The sequence below is a fragment of the Carassius gibelio genome, chromosome B16, assembly GCF_023724105.1.
Source record: "Carassius gibelio isolate Cgi1373 ecotype wild population from Czech Republic chromosome B16, carGib1.2-hapl.c, whole genome shotgun sequence".
In the NCBI taxonomy this organism is placed as follows: Eukaryota; Metazoa; Chordata; class Actinopteri; order Cypriniformes; family Cyprinidae; genus Carassius; species Carassius gibelio.
Window position 1 is genome coordinate 2,785,511 of NC_068411.1, and position 20,216 is coordinate 2,805,726.

Below are 20,216 nucleotides of genomic sequence, written 5' to 3' on the forward strand. Positions count from 1 at the left end.
CTGGTCTACAAGACAAAAAGACTGACTTTTCTTTGTGACAAAATACACATTGCTATTGTCATGTACAATAATTAACTGAATGTTCCCAAACATAATTCCCTCATCATTCTTCTGCAAAACTAAATGCATGTTTAAAAAAAAAAAGAGATTCATCTGCATTATCTGGCAAAAGTGCATTCTCCAACTGCTCTCTGCCATCACCACAATCAAAGAATTCAGACTGTGGATGTGAGTGTTCGGCCTCAACATGCGGCATCTGATTCTGTACTGAAACATTTGACTGATACCAAATTTGAAAACGGAATTTGGAACATGACTATGGATTTTCATGTGCTGGCAAAATGCTGACAACGATTCAAAAGTACAATCGCAGAACTGACACCATGGCATTTTTGCACGTGGACTAGACACTAACGTACTGAAGCACTTAATAGCACTGGATTTTTCATCAGATTGTAAAACCTGAAACGAAGAAAAAAAATAGCAGATCATCCAAATGACATGGTAAATCACTCGGTGGAACGAGTGATTTTTAGTTTCGTGATTTTATTTTATGTAACTTGTTTATATATATATATATATATATATATATATATATATATATATATATATATATATATATATATATATATATATATACACACACACACACACACACACACACAAGTAGGTCATGCAAATGAAATGGTATGCTGCTTGTGTGAAATTTCGAAGTTAAGTTAACGTTAGTTACTTGGTAAAGATCGAAGGAGTGAGTTTTTTTTTCGCGTTACAAAACCACGTTCGCAAAATCAAACTTATTCGTGCAACTTAAACCGAACGCAATAAATAAATACAAATAGATTGGCTTACCGTATCAGTCAGTTGAAGTCTTCTCAAGCTCTAAAATCCACTTTTGCTCACAAATGCATGACCTATTCTTCCTCCCATCTTCATGAAGTTCATGAGACTTAACCGTTTCTGCTGCGTCACAGGCAACTCATATTTGAAAGACGCAGACAAACGCTTACACGAAACGAAGCTCACACGAACCAAAAAGCTTAAAGATTAATTGCAAACTCACAAAAACTCACACAGTTGGCACATCAGTTGGCGTCAGGTCTCATCTGAATTTGAGCGCGAAATTAAAATCAATCCCACAATGCAATGCATTTACAGTCTGATACTGTATTACAAATTTATCGGGAAGAAAACAGAAATGTGCTGTATATTTACAGCTGTTCTGTAAATTATACAGCCTTATACTGTATTATGGAAATACAGTACAATTCTGTAAGAAATTCGCTGTAAATTTACAGCAAAGGGTTACAGTGTAAGGATATTCAGTGAAAATAGCAGTGTTTTACAGATAACTGATACATGTGTATAAAACACAAATTTTTTATTGGCAAGTCGCAACGGCTGGTGTTGTTCACTGTCCAGGCATCGACCAATAAAATGTCTTCATGTGCACAAGTGAGTTTTGCAGCAGGAATACAGCAAAATGAGTAGCAAAAGTCAAAGCCCTAGGATTTGAACTTGTATTTCCAGATCTGAGAGTTTGTAAGTGCCGAATTGATTTTCAGACCAGGACTCTTACCAAACATTAAAAGTTTGGGGCAGATCAGACATCTCATGTTTAAGTTGGTATAAAATAAGTAATTTCCTGTTGCCAGCAGGTGGCGCTATACTCATAATTGAATATTGGCCTTTAGTTGTCTTCAGGCCAGTTCTCTTATAAAACGTGATGTTTGGGTCAGATTGGGAATTGTATGCATGATTAACAACAACTTCCTGTTTCATACTATTAATATCATCATTTAGCACATAGTAAGTGTTGCTAGAATGTTTGAAAATATTTCTAGCATGATAAGCACACAATGGCATATTTTTATGTGTTGCAAATAGTGCATAAAAGTGTTAAACATGACGCTTCCTGTTGCCAGCAGTTGGCGCTATGACTATAACCGAATATGGGCATATTGATTTATTTAGGACAGGACCCTTGTCAAACGTGTGAAGTTTGGGGCAGATCGGACATTGCTTGCCTGAGTTACAGCAACTTCCCTTTTCACTGATTAGTAGCATGTTTTAGCACTTAGCTAAGTGTTCCTATCATGTTTTAGTATGCTTTTAGAATGTTGCCAGCCTATTTAACACTTGCTGATGCTTTTTATTAGTCCATAACAGTTTTAAAAATGACACTTCCTGTTGCCAGCAGGTGGCACTATCATCGAAAACGGGCATGTTAATGTGTTCAGGACAGGACTCTTATCAATATATAATATTTAGCACTTGTTGATGCTTTTTAATATGTTGCTAGGAATCCATAAAAGTGTTAAACATGACACTTCCTGTTACCAACAGGTGGTGCTATGACTATAACCGAATACGGACATGTTGATGTGTTCAGTATAGGACTCTTGTCAAATGTGTGAAGTTTGGGGCAGATCGGATGTTGCTAGCCTGAGTAACAGCATATTCCTTATTCAATGCAATAGTTGCATGCTTTAACACTTAGCTAAGTGTTGCTAGCATGTTTTAGTATGCTTCTAGAATTTTGCCAGCCTATTTAACACTTGTTGATGCTTTTTATTATTTTGCATATGAATATGGGCATGTTGATGTGTTCAGGAGAGGATTCTTATTAAATTTGTTCAATTTGGGGCAAATTAGGCACTATATGCCTGAATTACAGTAACTTCCTGTTTCACTGCATTAAGATGATGCTTTAGCATTTAGCTAAGTACTGCTAGCATGTTTTAGTATGTTTCTAGCATGTTGACGGTATATTTAGCATTTGCTGACGCTTTTTAATATGTTGCTAGGAGTCCATAACAGTGTTACACATGACACATCCTGTTGCCAGTAGATGGCACTATGGATATAACCAAATACGGGCTTGTTGATGTGTTTAGAACAAGACTTTTGTCAAACGTCTGAAGTTTGGGGCAAATCGGACGTTGCTAGCCTGAGTTACAGCAATTTCCTTATTCAATGCAATAGTTGAATGCTTTAACACTTAGCTAAGTGTTGCTAGCATGTTTTATTATGCTTCTAGATTTTTTCCCAGCCTATTTAACACTTTTTGACACTTTTTAATTTGTCCGTAGGAGTCAAACAGTGTTAACCTTGTCACTTCCTGTTACCAGCAGGTGGCGCTATGATTATAACTGAATTTGGTCATGGGTGTTTGTTCGGAACACCTATCACACGTGTAAGGTTTGGGGAAGATTGGATATTGCTTGCCTGAGTTACAGCAACTTCCAGTTTCATGGCGGAACATCAAACTTTGTCTGGCCGCCAGGGACACACCCCTTGACGAAAATGCAATTTAACATCACAAACGTCTTATGATGACAATCACTAAATTTGAAGACAATCCGATTAAAACTGTAGGAGGAGTTTGTCAAAGTAAGAGGCATGGAAATGGCAAAAACTGCACAAAAATCGTACAGGAAATTCAAAAGAACTTCCTTCCTGTTGGGTTTTGGATTTTGTACCAGAGACTTTTTTGTAGATAATGGTGTGCTACATGTGTGTACCGATTTTCATGCATGTACATGAAACGTAGCTCGATGCGCACTCCATTGAAATATTACAGGTGGCGCTCTCAAGCCATTTTGCCACACCTACTTTTGAAACCTTTGTCAGATGTAAATTTTCGCCAGTCCTGATGCATATGCAAAGTTTTTTTAGTTTTGGAGCATGTTTAGGCCTTCAAAAATGCGATTCATTTTTGAGAAGAAGAAGAAGAAAAGAAGAAGAAGAAGAAGAAATGGATCAATTCCAATAGGGTCCTCGCACTGCAGTGCTCGAGCCCTAAATATATGGGAGGCCGTTTCAGCATAAAAACGTTCCGGCGTTACTCGTCATAATTATATTTTTACTAGTAACAATTAAATTAAAGAGCTCTATAATTTCATTTGTACTAGTAACAATTACAATTATAGAGCTCTATAATTCAATTTTTACTAGTAACAATTATGATTGTAGAGCTCTCTAATTGAATTATAGAGCTCTGCAATTGTATTTTTACTAGTAACAACTGAATTAAAGAGCACTGTAATTCAGTTTTACTCGTAACAATTCCAATTAGAGAGCTCTACAATTCATTACTAGTAAGAATTCAATTGCAGAGCTCTGTAATTCAATTGTTACTAGTAATAATCCAATTGCAGAGCTCTACAATTCCACTAGAGAGCTTTCTAATTCAATTGTTACTAGTAAAAACTGAATTAGAGAGCTCTTAAATTCAGTTCTTACTAGTAACAATTCTAATTACAGAGCTCTATAATTGTATTATTACTAGTAGAAACTCCTATTCATTAGATGCAAAACAGATTGCAGATTTCCCGCCTACAAAAGTGCGTTTCAAAATAAAAGCCCTGTAGCGTGGTTCTAAAGTATCCTGAAATATTTTACAGATTTAGGTAACATAAATCATGTTCACATTAAAGCAAAATTAAGATGATGCCTGAGATGAAAGCCTTTTGACAAACTTGATATTAAGGAGTATAAATTAATTTTTAATATTAACAATACAGTTTAGTATTGATATGCAATAATAGAATGGTTGTGTTTGTTGTTTAGTAAAATAGAAAACATTAGGCCAAATAGCCTGATTGTGACTCAAGGTTAAATCTAGCCTAAAGTTTTTTCACGTTTTTTTTTTTCTTTCTCCAGGTTGCAAGATTTTATATTTTGCCTTCAAATAAGCTTATGCCTGTTGTGGTTGCATGTGTTTGTTGTTAAGTAAAATGAACAAAAGAACAGTGAGGAATTCTGACTGTGCATTTAACTCTTTTATGTACAAAAATATATATAATAACCTAGCCTATGAAAATAGTTGGCTAATGTCTTTGTAATAAATTCATAAAAACTACTCATATTGTATTATTTGTCTGATGATGTTCAATTATTAATCAATCCATCCATAACCAAGAGAATTACTAGACGATTTTCATCATCATTATTATTACTATTATCATTATCATAGACTTTGGCCTTTTCAGAACTTTTACTATTATGATCATTATTATTATCAATATCATTATTATTATTATCATTACTATTACTATCATCATCATAGATTTTGGACTTTTATCATAGACTTTTCAGTGTCCCACATTACACTCAAAAAAATGAAATGTTGGGTTTAATTAAAAATATTATGTCAACAGGTTCCACACAATTTAAGGAATCTCAACAAACAAAAGAAGTTAAAGTAAACTTAAATTAACAAACCTTAGTGTCAACAAACAACAATTGAGTTAATTGTACATGAAAATTGTAATTAAGTCCATAACATAGTGATGTGTCGTTCTTGAACGATTCGTTCATTTTGAACGAATCTTTAATGTGACTCGGGAAGAACGAGTCGTCTCGGGGAGTGATTCGTTCAGTCGCGCATGCGCATTATTCTATGGGTTCTGTTCTAGTAGTAGTAATTCACCTGTCAGTCAATGCAGTCTTGAGCCGGAAAGAGAATTGATTAGTTCATAGTTCGGGTCTATCGGGTTTTTGACTCGTTCCTTAATCACGTGACAACCCCATACGTTTCCCCAATGCAGTCTGAGCCCGAAAGAGAATTGATTAGTTCATAGTTCGGGTCTATCGGGTTTTTGACTCGTTCCTCAATCACGTGACAGCCCAGTACGCTAAACCCAATGCAGCATGAGCCGGAAAGATAATTGATTAGTTCATCTCATGAGTCTTCGGGTCGAGTCATTCCTTAATCATGTGACAGACCCATACGCTAAAACCATAGACAGTAAAAGAATGCAGAGAATTGAATAGTTCATCTTTCGGTTCTTCGGGTTTTTCGTTATTTTGTCCCGTGATGTGACAACATTGGCTAGAGTAATTATTTAATTTACAACTTTCCTTACAAAATGGGTGCGTAGTACTTATTTATTATTAGTATTATTTACTCACGTATTATATACGTGATGCATTTCTGGTTTCAAATTGTTGCTTTTAATTTCTGTCACGGTGGTACTTTTCCATAACACTGAATGTGGAAATAAAGAGTTGGTTATGCTTAAAATGTTGATCTTTTTTTCTGTCTGTTTGTTTGTTTGTTTTTGTTTAGTTGTGCAGTTATTAAATCAGATTGTCTGTGTAAACCATACTTTTGTAACATATGACACTTTACAAACATTAAAAACACTGTACATACTTTTGAATTGTTGTTTATTGTTTATTTTTGTGCCAGAAAATCTTTGTAACAAAGAGGACAACTATTCCAAAATAAATTAAAATAATAAAAAATTTTAATAATTAAAAATGAAATTAAAATTAAAATATAATAAAGCCACAGGGTCTAATAACCTTAACAAATTAACTTTAAAAGTACAATATAAAAAAAGAAAAACTAAATATTGCACAACAAGCTTTGCTTTTTTTTACATAATAATTTTAAATGAATGCGTTTTAAAATAAATAACACTTTTGGCCCAAAATAAAAACTTTATATCAAAGAGGATAACTATTCCCAAAATAATTTTAAACCATTTGAATAAAAAATAAATGAAAATTAAGAGATACTAAAGCTACGGAGCCTTATAGTAACAATAACAAATTACCTTTAAAATCACAACAACAATAATATTGCACAACAAGCTAGTCTTTTTCTAAATAAATAAAAATAAATAAGCTTTAAAATAAATAAAACACTGTGGCTATATTTTTAGGACTTGCTTTAAGGCATGTTTGCATTATATATAAAAAAAAAAGAAAAGCTCCCTGACCTTGGATGGGCTGAGTCTGTGAGTTCTTCTATCTGAGATAATCTGCCCAGTTTTAGAAAAAAAAAAATTCAGATGGCACGGATGTGGCCACAATGCAAAGTCTTGTCTTTGTGACTTCAGAAAGGCTTTTGTATACTGGTGAACATCTCCTCCACCAGGCCAGAGGGTCTGATGTGCGGGGTAAGAGTGGCTCTGCAAGGTTGGCCCGCATCTCCATCATAGCATCTGAGGTCTTAGAAGAGGTAGCAGAAGGCCTCAAACTTGCTAACCTCTCGTCAAAGTTTTCCAAAACATGGCCCCTGCACTGGCAGAGCACCAGGATCTGAAACTCCTCACTCTGAGCTGGGTTAAAACTGTTAAAGCTCAAGTTATCATAACCTTAATGTTTTAAACAAACATTAATAATTCAAATTCAAAATGTTATTTGGTTTTAATATAAATTCTTATACATATATTACACCAATATGTCAAGTCTGCCTAGGAAAAGCAATTATTATACCAGCAAACTCAAAATTGGAGTAAAAATGAACAAACTAGTCTATAAATACTTTTTATTGTAAGCTTGGATTATTATATTATTATATAGCCTAGTGTTTATTTACTGATAGACAGTCAAGAAGACAAATTAATCAAAATTTTATTTATAACAGGTTTTTATTTATTAATAAAATAATAACAAACCACAGATCCTCAACAAACAATAACAAAAACACAGTGACAGAAATGTCAGAAATAGCGCATGTGTCTGTCATGTGATTAAGGAACGAGTCAAACTCGACCCGACACCCGAGACGCGAAAGACTCATGAGATGAACTAATCAATTCTCTTTCCGGCTCAAGACTGTGTTAGTTTTGCGTATGGGGCTGTCACATGATTAAGGAACGAGTCAAACTCGACCCGAGACCCGAAAGACTCATGAGATGAACTAATCAATTCTCTTTCCGGCTCAAGACCGCGTTAGTTTTTGCGTATGGGTCTGTCACGTGATTAAGGAATGACTTAAACCCGAAGACTTCTTGTCAGATAAGAGGTGAGGTGAGCTTTCTTTATCTTATAGCATTTTAGTTTTGTATTGTTTGTAGTGTGATCAACGTTTGCATAAGTACTAGATGTGTTGGGGAGGTAGCACTTAATATTTTAATAACATTTTGCTATAATGAATGAAATGAACAAAATGACTCGAAAAAAGATTCGTTCATTTTGCTGAACGAGACTCAAAAGTCTGAGTCGGTAAAATGATCCGAACTTCCCATTACTACCATAACACTGAATCAATAAATAACAGTGCAGCCACTCAGTATAATTCAACATAAGAACCATTTCTTAATTACAGTTCTTCAAACAAATTGTAAACACGTATGAAATGCAATGTAGCATTTCCAACCACTTATTTGTAAAGTTCATTAACTCAACCGTGTTAATTTATTACTCAGGTACCTATCTAATGGTGCTACACTTCTGCAAGAGGGTGACAGAACAACAATTACCCATAATACACTGCAAAATCCTCAGCCAATGAGATTCAAGTCTTTAACAATGTTATGTTGGCTGAACAAATAATTTTTAAGTAAAGCTGACAATGCACACTTTTTTGTTGAATGAACTAGACTAAATTAAGTTCACATTGTTAATTTTTTTTTTTTAAAGTTAATTGGCAAAAGTAAAAGTACTTTTTTTTGAGTGTAGGAAGCACCAGATTGTTTTTAGACAACTTGCACTAAGAGCACTAATATGCCTATAATTTCTTTTATGAATGTGTTATCTGAATTTTCTCTTTTTATTTTATTAGGAGACATCCTGGGGATTTTAAAATGGTATTGTGTTTGAATTTAATGTTTTGGCTACAAATCGCAGATATTTCAGACTGCTGCCCTGCCTCTCCACCGTGTACTTCGTCCATGTAGACTGGGGGCGCCTGCCTGTTTATATACCCCAGTTGAATATGCATAAGGCACGATTAGCATAATGATATGTCACCGAATACAGAGCTCTGTAATGCAATTGTTACTAGTAAGAATTGCTATTGTAGAGCTCTGTAATTCAATTTGAACTAGTAAGATTGCAATTACAGAGCTCTCTAACTCTAAATGTTGCTAGTAAGAACTGAATTATGGAGCTCTGTAACTTAATTCTTACTAGTAACAATTCAATTAGAGAGCTCTGTAATTGAATTACAGAGCTCTCTAATTGAATTGTTACTAGTAACAATTGAATTAGAGAGCTCTATAATTTAATTATTACTAGTAAGGGCTGCGATTAGAGAGCTCTACAATTGAATTGTTATTAGTAACAATTTGATTATAGAGCTCTATAATTGAATTACAGAGCTCTCTAATTGAATTGTTACTAGTAACAATTATGATTAGAGAGCTCTGTAATTCAAATGTTACTAGTAACAATTGCAATTAGAGAGCTCTCTAATTCAATTGTTACTAGTAACAATTCAATTAGAGAGCTCTGTAATTCAATTATAGAGCTCTGCAATTACACATATCTTTAATGTGTAATTTTAATGGTAATAAATCAATTGAAGAGCTCTGTAATTCAGTTGTTACTAGTAAGAATTCAATTAGAGAACTCTATAATTGTAATTGTTACTAGTAAGAATCCAATTAGAGAGCTCTATAATTGTAATTGTTAGTAAGAATTCAATTAGAGAGCTCTATAATTGTAATTGTTAATAGTAACAATTCAATTACAGAGCTCTATAATCCCAATTTTTACTAGTAACAATTCATTTAGAGAGCTCTATAATCCTAATTGTTACTAGTAACAATTGCATTACAGAGCTCTATAATTAAAAATGAATGGAAGTCAATGGAGACTTATGACTAGTAATAAATGAATTGTAGAGCTCTCTAATTGGAATTGTTACTAGTAACAATTGAATTAGAGAACTCTATAATCATAATTGTTACTAGTAAATATTAAATTATAGAGCTCTGTAATTGTAATTGTTACTAGTACAAATTTAATTGTAGAGCTCTATAATTGTTATTGTTACTAGTAAAAACCGAATTAGAGAGCTCTACAATCATAAATGTTACTAGTAAAAATTGAATTATAGAGCTCTATAATTGTAATTGTTACTAGTACAAATTAAATTATAGAGCTCTTTAATTTAATTGTTACTAGTAAAAATATAATTACGACGAGTAATGCTGGAACGTTTTTATGCTGAAAGGGCCTCCCATACTAAATGTGAATATTAATATGACAAGTTCTTACATTCAGATCAACAAGCTCTCGAGTTTTGCTACTGTTTTACCTTTATACACTTCTACGGTGGTGAGATGCAGGCTGAACTTCTTTCTTTCAGCTTCTTGTTTGGGTGTCAGCAAAGTGATGTTCCTTGTAGCTGAAGGAGAAGATTCTGATGAAATAGCACTGCAAGTCAACTTATATAGGGGTTGGCTCGCCTTTTCTGTCAGACTAAAGTACCATTGTTTTGTTCAGCTACACACATGAAATCAGGCTTCAGTATAGAGTCAAACAAGGGTTTTCCACATACACAATGTGAGAGAACATTTGAAAGGGAACAAATATTTTTAGACAGTACACAATAATAAATACATTTTATTAAACAGTAATTATGACATTGGTTATGTAGGTTATGGTACTAGGTTATGCTCTTTCGGCTAAAGATTGTATGCTTGCCTTCCAGTGGCTTTGATATTGACAAAGACATCCAGCTACTGTATCACTGTATCACTGTAGCTACTGTTTGAGTTTTCCCCGCCCTCCTTGTTTCCCTGTTGTGAACCTTATTGCTCGCCACCTGTTCTCTATGTCATTCGAATTACTGTGGAACGTTACTCATCGGCTTTGATTCATCTGCTTCAACTATACATCCTGTCACTACGAGTAAACCTGTGAACGTGACTCATCTGCTCTGCCTCCTCTGCTTTAAATAAAGCTTTGAGTAAACCCGCATCTGAATCCTGCCCATTTCTCCAGACAGGCTATGGCCTGTGCCCCTGTAATAATAATTTGGGTTAAATTTTGTATTGCTGTTCAGTGTATTTACTAAAACATTCAATCCATTGAAATTTATGAAATAAATTACATGATTTGCGATAAATCAAAATCATAGTTAATTGTATTTAGCTAATTTTGCTGAGAAAAACTACCAAATTAAAATAATTTGAATCATTACATTATTGTGTCAGATGATCAGATCCATTTGCAGTTTTATTGCGAATGTTCAGACAATACAGGGTCAGAAGGCAAGGCTGAACAATGGAGACAAGGCTTAGACAGAACGTTAACCAGGCGAGAGATCAGGGCAGGTCAATAAACTAGAAAACAACCAAGGTTAATAACGCTCAGAAAAGACAGCCGGGCAAATCAAGACTTCTCAGTGACTGAGCATTTGGTGACTGCTAATATGTGTGTGGGCGTGTAAATGAGAAGCAGGTGTAGAGAGTGATGAGGTGTGATTGTAGTGAGGTGTGGTGTGATTGACCAGTCCCAGATATGAGGGATGATGGTAATTGGAATCCAAATCAGAGTTCATTAATATTTAGGGGATGGTTCCCTCTGGTGGTGAGGAGGAGGTGGTACGGGAACTTCCTCTGTAACAGAAAGTTACTTTTTCCGATAATGTACCCGAGGAAAGAACTGCTGGATTGATGGAACTCACATTTCTCAGCCTTGACGTAGAGTTGATACTGGATAAGGCATTTCAGCACTCACCTCACATAGTGGACATGTTCCTCCAGAGAACTTGAATAGATCAAGATGTTGTCTATGTATACGATTACCCATCTGTCGAGCATGTCCCGGAATATGTTATTTATTAAGGATTTTAAAACTGATGGACTGTTTGCTAGGCCGAAGGGCATAACCTAGTACTTGTAGTGCCCACTAGTGGTGGAGAAAGCAGTCTTCCATTAGTTTCCCTCATGGATTCGAATCAGGTTGTAGGCGTTAAGTAAATCCAACTTGGTGTAGTATTTGGCCCGGCGAAGCTGTTCTAGTGCAGCTGGAACTAGGGGCAATGGGTAGAGGAACTTAATGGTGATATCACTGAGGCCCCGGTAATCAATACATGACCATAACCTCCATCATTCTTAACAAAGAAAAAACCCAGCTGAGGCAGGAGAAGTGGAGGGCCAGAAAAATCCCTTGGAGAGTTCTTTCTTAATGTAAAGCTTCATGGCTTCGGATTCAGGTTGAGATAACGTAAATATCCTTTAGGAAGAGTGGTTTTGGGTATCTCACTCTTGACAGGCAACGTTCTTGACACGTGGCACACCGTTGATTGATCTATCCTTCCCTCCAAGAGATGAGTGAATTGTGTGTCCGTAACCATGGCAGTCCAAGGATGATGGTATGATTGGGTGAGAGGATGATGCAGAATCGAATGAGTTCTGAGTGCAGGGTTCCAAAGTGCAGTTTGACCTCCCTGTTGACGCTGATAATTCTTCCCTCTCAGTCTTCTGGTACTGGATGATGGTCGGAATGGGCAAGAGATTCTGCTGATTCTGCAGACGGCATTCTTGTTCTTCACGTGTGAGGTGAGTGTATCCCAATTGCATGGGTTCAGCTCCGCTGATGGCTCCATTGGCAGAACGAGGCATGTTTCAAGCTGAACATTGAGAACGGATCAAACTGTAAATTTTTACTGGCCAGATCGAAGAACTCACTCAGACTCCTTCCTTCAACTCAGCAGGCAAATTCCGACTGAAGCTCTACATTCAATCCTCTCTGAAACAAGACCTTTAATGGGTCCTCAACCCACACAGTCTGGGCTGCAAAAGTACGGCATGAAATAGCGTACTCAGCTGCCGACCTCCTTCCCCGAGTCAGGTTTAATAACCGGTCTCCCTCGCCTCTCCCCTCAGCCGGGTGTTTGAAAACCTTGCGGAAAGTTTGCAGAAAGGCTTCGAAGGTGGAGAAGGATGAACTGTTAGTCTTCCATACAGCGGTAGCCCAATCCAATGCTCTCCCTGTCAGCAGTGAACAAACTAAAGCAATGCAGCTGGAATCTGTGGGGTATAGCAATGGTTGCTGGTTGACGAAGAGCGAACACTGAAGTATGAAGCCCTTGCATTTAGCAGGTTCTCCATCGAATCTCTCAGGGAAAGTGAGTCATGGGCTGACTGGGGGTGTTGGAACTGGGAGTGGGTTGCTTGGAACAGGTGGTGACACTGAGGCTTTGCAATGCTCTGACCAGATCCTCGGTTAATGTGGTGAGCTGGTTTAATTGGTGTTGGTGCAGGGAGAGCTGAGACACCTCCTCTGTAACAGTTATAGACATGACTTCATATTCAGATGTTCATGTATTGTTATTTTATTCCTGTACAATAAATCCTAATAAATAATAAATTTATTCATTAAAGACAGGGATAGGCAAGTTCAGTCCTAAAGAGTTAGCTCCAACCCTGAAAAAAAAAAAAAAAAAAAAAACCTCACCTGCCTTGGACCTTAGCCTGAATTCGAAATCGCCCCCTATACCCTCATTCACTACTCCCCATATTAGACCACTAATACAGTTCACTTAAAGGAGTGAATGAAAAAAAAGTGAGTGAATTCAGGCTTTTGGCACTTCCCTTCTTCACTTTTGCCATGGCACCTTTTGTAAAGGAATGTAACCCCACCCTTACGAAAAATAACCATGGTTTTATTATAGTAAAACTGTAGTAACCCATGGTTTTTTGGCGTATTGACTGCCATTTGTAAAACCACAGATTTACTACAAATACCATGGTTAAACTATGGTTAATATAGCAAAACCATAGTTAATTTGTGGTTACCATGGTTTAACTACAGTAACCATGGTTTTTTGGTTTTATTTGTAGTAAAACCATGGTTAATTTTCTTAAGGGCAGTGTCCTGGCTAAATTGTCGCCACTGACCCCTGTCAATCATGGCTTCCTAATCCCCATCTACTTGATTGGCTCTGTGACACTCTCTCATCTCCACCTGTAGCAGGTGTGTGGTGAGTGCACTGGTGCCATTATACTGTAGCTGCCTTTGCATCATCCAGGTGGATGCTGAACACTGGTGGTGGTTGAGGAAAGACATCCGCCCCCCTGGACACATGATTGTAAAGCACTTTGAAGGATTTAGACTCTGTCATGGAAATCATGTGTAAACACTAAGTAAGTAATTTAACAATCAACTGACAATTAATTCATACCTATTGTAGTATGCTGTATGCCAAGGACGAGGGATTTGTACAATGAATAGATGGATTATTTAGCTCTTGGCACCATCTTCTGACAAATCGTGGCAAAATCAAACCAAAAATCACACCTGTAAAATCAAACCAAAGCCTTTAGGATTATACAATTACTGGCACGTGTGTTTGATTTGAGATGGAACTTAGAAATGTTGAAACCTGATTTAAGCGATCCTTTTATCCAAAAGCAAATTACTTTTGACAATAAAACAAGCTAAAGCAGTTAATTCAGGGGAGACCAATGAATTAGTACTTCTGTACACGCAACATTTTTTTACCAACCAGTGTAGTGCAATGCTGAAGGGTTTGTGTAATGTAAATAATAAATAATAATTATATTCTTAATGTGTAATTATTTTGTGATCCTTCACACATTGCATTTGTTGTTATAACTACCATGCATAATAGTAGTGGGGCAATTTGTAACCTATAGAGAAACAAATTAACCTGCAAAGGTCAATGCTCAGTCCCCCAGTTTGACAAGTGTCTTTGGGTTCATTGGCAGACACTAGTTTATCTGGTAAACTATTATCCAATTATGTGATGCGGGTGCAGTTGGAAGGTGAAATTAAAGTTCTTCTTTGTAACACTGCAATCTCTCTGCAGGATATCGAGGATCACATCGTCTTTGTAATCACTGTCCCCACTGCGCTGGCTATTTTCCTCACTATCTTTGTTCTGGCCTGCATCGAGTCCATCTTCAAGAAGCTGCTCCGAGTTTTCTCCTTGGTGATCTGGGCCTGCCTGGTTGCCATGGGTTACCTCTTTATGTTTTTTGGAGGAATCATCTGTCCCTGGGATCAGGTAAGATTGAGTGCATTATCGGCTATCTAAGGTTGTTTTCAGTCATAGGCCTTTTACCTGATACATTTCAGATGATGTAATCTTGAGAATCAGTAGGAATGAGTAACATGAGAATGACTGGAAGGAGAAATAACACAACACTTTAGTCAAAAAGGAAGGTGTATGCATACTTACGTAAGGGACAGCCTCTGGAGAACAAATGAAATTATGGATCAGCGTCATCTTTACTAGGCAAATTGCCATTTGTCAAGTCAGCTGCTTTCCTGTGATGTACAGAGGTAATTTTATGAGAGCGCTCCATACCAGAATTAAGTGAAAAGACCAGAAAATTCTTATCAAAAATTAAAGAATTACAGAAAGATAAAATATTTATGTGGAGAACATAGAGATAAAAATAATAATAACAATTATTATTTATTTATTTGTTAAATTTCACATTAGGGATACTGTTTTACCCCAATATATGGAATCTCATGGAAGACTCTGAAACTGTGATCAGTAATACTGGCAAGTCAGTAATAAGTGATTTATTTATTTATTTATTTATTATTATTCAACTGAATCTATTCTGCTGTGTTTTAAATCAGTTCGAACATAGATTTTACAAACAATTATAACCCATAAGATGTAACCCAACCTGTCCAAATGCATTATACAGTTTAACCCTGTTCAGTGAATTATTATGTCAGGTGTAAAGATTTTACTTGACAAAAGCATTTTATAGTCTTCTACTATAAGATTCAAATTATCCTGCTTTCTTTTCCCTCATGTTGATTATATAAAGTATGTGTGCTATTCCCATGGCAGGTGAGCCACCCCATGTTTGACCTGCAAGTCCAGTGAGGATAATTATGTTCAAAATTAATCAAAATGCTGCAAATGTGTGAATGTGTGACCTGGGAATTCAGATAGTAATCAGAAGTCTGGCCTAGCTATTCTGCACATTCCTATTACAAATTAATAATTTATTCTTCAAGGAAAAAAATAAATAAATAATTAAAATAAGAAAATAAATTAATAAATTAACAAACATCTGCCATTATTTGGGTAAAACTGTATGAAAATGTTTAAATGGAAAATATAAGGAGCCAATGATTTGCTGTGTTTACATAAGACTCATTGTGTCTCAATCGCTGACATATTGTATCTCTGGAGTAGATGACATATGGTGAAAGACAAACAAGGCTAATGTCAGACGTGTAAAGAGGGATGACTTCCTGTGTTAGTCAATATCTCTGCTTGGTTCCAGATTAAGGGCAGATATAGAAGTTCTCAATACATAGACCCAATCGTAATCTTCAATAAAACAAAAGCTTCACTTTTTGGTAAAATATTTGAGCAAAATTGTGTCATATACACTAACCACTTTAGCTATCACTGATGTAGTGCTGTGAGTATGGAAAATTCTTTAGGCTTTTGATACCTAAGCAATGTTCACACTAATTTTTCACACACTATATCTATAATGATAACGTATCGTTTTTTTGTTTTGTTTTTTAAGAAAGATTTTGATTCCAGCTGATGAATAATTAAAAACATTGACAGCTGATCAGAAACCACCTGGCAGCGAAGAGCTTGAGTATTTAAAGTGGAAGATGACATAACACACAATAAATAAAATGTTATCCTTCTTTGGTGCGGACACTAATATAGTTATATTATACCAATTAATTATAGTTATGTTTAAATTTATCAGCCTGCCATCCAACAAAAAACTACCATATAGGTCGTTTGTGCAAGCATTTATTACGACCTAAATTTACGTTTTAAAGTTAAGCGCCCTCTAGTGGGAGTAAAAATAATGACAGTATCGAGTTGCGTTTGTCGTCATTAATTGACGTATAACGTCATTACCAATCAAAACGCACGTTTATTTAAATGCAATGTGTGGGCGTTTTACACCGATCTCACAGTATTTCCTACATATTTTACTACTGTAGGTGGCTTATTCGTTCGAATGACCACACCTAACCCCACCCCTAAACCTAACCCTCACAGAAATCATGCTAAATTATGATTTTTGAGCATATACATTTTCGCACACGTCTGTTCCCTGGGATCGAACCCATGATAGCATGATTACATATCAAGGTATAACACAATAATCTACTAACTGAGCTACACGAAAACACAAACCAGAGGGCAAATAAAAGAGTACAAAACATTCATATGAAAATGACCTTTTACCTATAGGGGGCAATTGTATTATACGCTCTGATGGGTCGTATTTCAGGGATTTGGACAAACGACCTATACAAGCTTATTGGTTGAAGGACAGGTTGAAATTTATCCTTCTTTGTGTGAATTGCCCTTTACAGTATCTCCTAGCCAGGGGTTTTTAAATCTGTTCTAGAGGACACCCAACACTGCACATTTTGTATGTCTTTCTCATCTAACACACATGATTCAAACCATTAGTTCTTTAGTAAAGACTGCAACCAAAGGCACTATAAGGCAAGCCTAAGACCTTTAGCAAAAAAAACATAACGGCTAACTATTTTTAGAGTTTACCATAAATAATAATAAAAAAATGGTGTTTTATAAGATAAGTCACTGCTGGGATATAGCTTATGGCACTTCCCATTCATTCCTATGGTATCTGTAAACAGCGATTGAGTGCCGTACAACTCTGACTGAAATTCAGTGATGTCAAAGGCTGTAATGTGATTGGTTATTAAAGGCACACGTGATCCAAGTTAGCCGTTATGCTTTCTCAAATAGTAAGTATACAGACCCTCTCATCTCCCTATAGTAAGACAATCTCTGCTGCAAGACCTGAATTTGGTGTGTCTGATAAGGGAGACATACAAAATGTGCAGGGCTTTGTATGCGTGTCTCCGCTAAACTCTGCATACTTCAGAGAGCAAGCATTTCCAAGCCCATGTGCTTTATGATAGCAGTAACTTACAGTTAGTCTGAGCTTCTGTTTTTATTTATTTTCCTTTTATATTTTAGTGAATTTAACTGTTTAAAAAGCATTACTTTTGCTCATAGATTGTAATGTTGCAATGTTTTAATGTAATGTGATTTTCCCCTTTTTAGCACATAATCTATACCATAGCCTTCATGGTAACATTCACTATATTTGTCTTCATAGATTCTGGCCTTGTTTCAATAGACAACATTAGGCAGGATGCGAAATAAAAATAATAAGAATACCGAAATATAATATAATACCCAAAAGCAGGTAATTAATTAGGTTCTTTTGTATGTAGGTAACAATGAAAAACAATAAATTAAGCAATGATTAAAGAGGTTGCTTCTGAATGTGCATACCACTTAATTTAGATTAAAAAACTCATTAAGATGCTTGGATGCTCTTCTATCTGTATCTGTTTGAAAACATCTAGGTCATTAATGTTAGCATATGGTACTGCTAAAGCTGTGATGCATAGTAATTTCCCAGCCACATTACTTAACAAAGATGTTGCTTTAATGATCAATGAAATGCCTTGATAAGCACAGTTTTCTTTCATGTATTTACATATTTCTAATTGAAACAGGAATTTACTTCAAAAGCTTTTTAAATAGCCAATCATATTAGGCATATGGTATTCTGATGGAGGGCATTTGACATTTAAAATCTAGAGAGCATTTGATTCGACTGAAATTTCCATATCCTTATTTTGAGATGTCATTAATTAGTTTTGGTCCATTTTTGTATGTTTACTTAATTTAAATTGGTCAACTAGAATATCCTACACCACATGGTTGTAAAGATAGCACTAAAGCTAAGAGTCATGACCTAAAAGCTTTATAACAAAGCTGCACACAAAATTTCGATATGATTCTCCTGTTGTTCTGTGTAGCACCTCTAGTATGTGAAACAAGTTCCATTAAAAACAAAACAACAACAACAAGAATAATAATAAAAAAAAATCACTACTTCAGAAACTGATAAGACTGTACACTAACAACAAGTATGTAGCCACACGTTTCTGATTTCCTATGTGGTTTGAGCCATAAAGGAAGTAAGAAACCAAACAACAAAGAGTCTCTAGTATACACCATAGCTCAGCTGCTGCTTTTAATGCAGAGAGGCTTTCACGTCATCCTAATCGTGCTGGTTGCAGGGGAAAGAATAAGAGTTCCAAATTATCCTTCATCACAGTAAGGCTTCATACGCTGCCACAGTCAACGCTTATTATTAAGTGTTTGCAGTAAAAAAAAACACAGGATAATTGACAGGCCGCTGCTGCCCGTCATCATGAAAGATTATCATTTTCACGTGTTTTTAAACCTTGCCAATTTAAACATTCAAAAGAGTTTAAAGCATCCAAATACAAGATGTGGAAAAGCTCAACTGAGTAGCTGGTTACTCATGCGTTGTGTTCTGTGCGCAGGCAGAGAGCCGCGTCTCATAGACAGCAACACTGAAACGAGCTTTCCTTTCTGAAGTTCTCCTCGAAATTCCTCCTGCACCTGAACGAACAAATACAAATTGAAGTTTAAACAAACAAGCTGATGTAATGTTAATTCAAGAAAATGAAAGAAAGAAAATTGCTCACTGCTCTTGACTGGATTACTTTGTAGTTTTAACAAGAATTAATGCAGAGTCAAACCAACATTTATTCAGACACCAGATATACTTTTTGAATATTTGTTTTTTGTTTTACTAGTAGGTGCAGGACACTATAATTTATGAAAGTGGGTAGAGCAAAATAAATCGAACTGTGAAATATTATACCCAAAAATTCTTCATACTACTAGTTTATCTTCTGGTAAGATACCCAACATACAGAGACCAGGGTTTTTGTGTAATGGTAGGCTGAAAATGTTATTAACAAAATGTACAATCTTTTCCCATAGTTCTTTAACCTTATCACATTCATACAACATATGAACCATAGTACAAATATCGGTATTACATCTCCAGCACAGATCATCATTTCTTAGTTTAAGACTAGCCATCCAGTAACACTTGTTAAAAATTTTATAGGTTATCAGTTCACATTGAATTTAACGGACACAAGTATGCTATTTAGATACAACCTGCTTCCACATTTCATCCTTAATTGTTTCCCCCAGATCTCTTTCCCATGCCATTTTAAGTCCACTTAAATTAGATGCACTAACATCTCTAATTAAGGCATAGAAAGCTGAACAACCTCCTTTTTTATTATTAATTGTAACAAAGATGCATTGTATATCTGTTGGTGGGTCAGGGGCATTTTTAATGGTCACCAGGAGACAATGTCTTATTTGCAGGTATTTCCAAAAGTCATTGTTCGGTAGGTTATACTTTTGTTTAAAATGATTAAATGAGACCACATGTTCTCCTTCATAAAGATTGTCGAATGACCATATCCCTTTATTGGCCCACTGTGTCCAGTAGAAAGGCTTCTTATCTATTTGTAATTTAGTATTATACCAGATTGAGGCTTTAGATGTTAGCCATGGGGTTTGTATGAAGTTTTGTTTATACAATTTACAGCTTTCTCTAACAAACCTCAGAACAGGATTCTGGTCAGGTATTGGTCCGGCAAGTTGTGTC

The 20,216-nt window shown here is 35.7% G+C and overlaps 1 protein-coding gene across 2 annotated transcripts in view; it reads left to right on the forward strand.

Moving 5' to 3' along the window:
- Positions 1 to 20,216, forward strand: part of adcy2a (adenylate cyclase 2a) — a 167,825-nt gene that overhangs the window by 26,727 nt on the left and 120,882 nt on the right. For both annotated transcript variants that reach the window (XM_052577874.1, XM_052577875.1), the window contains exon 2: positions 14,525 to 14,722. In XM_052577874.1, the coding sequence (XP_052433834.1) occupies positions 14,525 to 14,722 (198 nt within the window). The remainder of the gene's footprint in view (positions 1 to 14,524; positions 14,723 to 20,216) is intronic.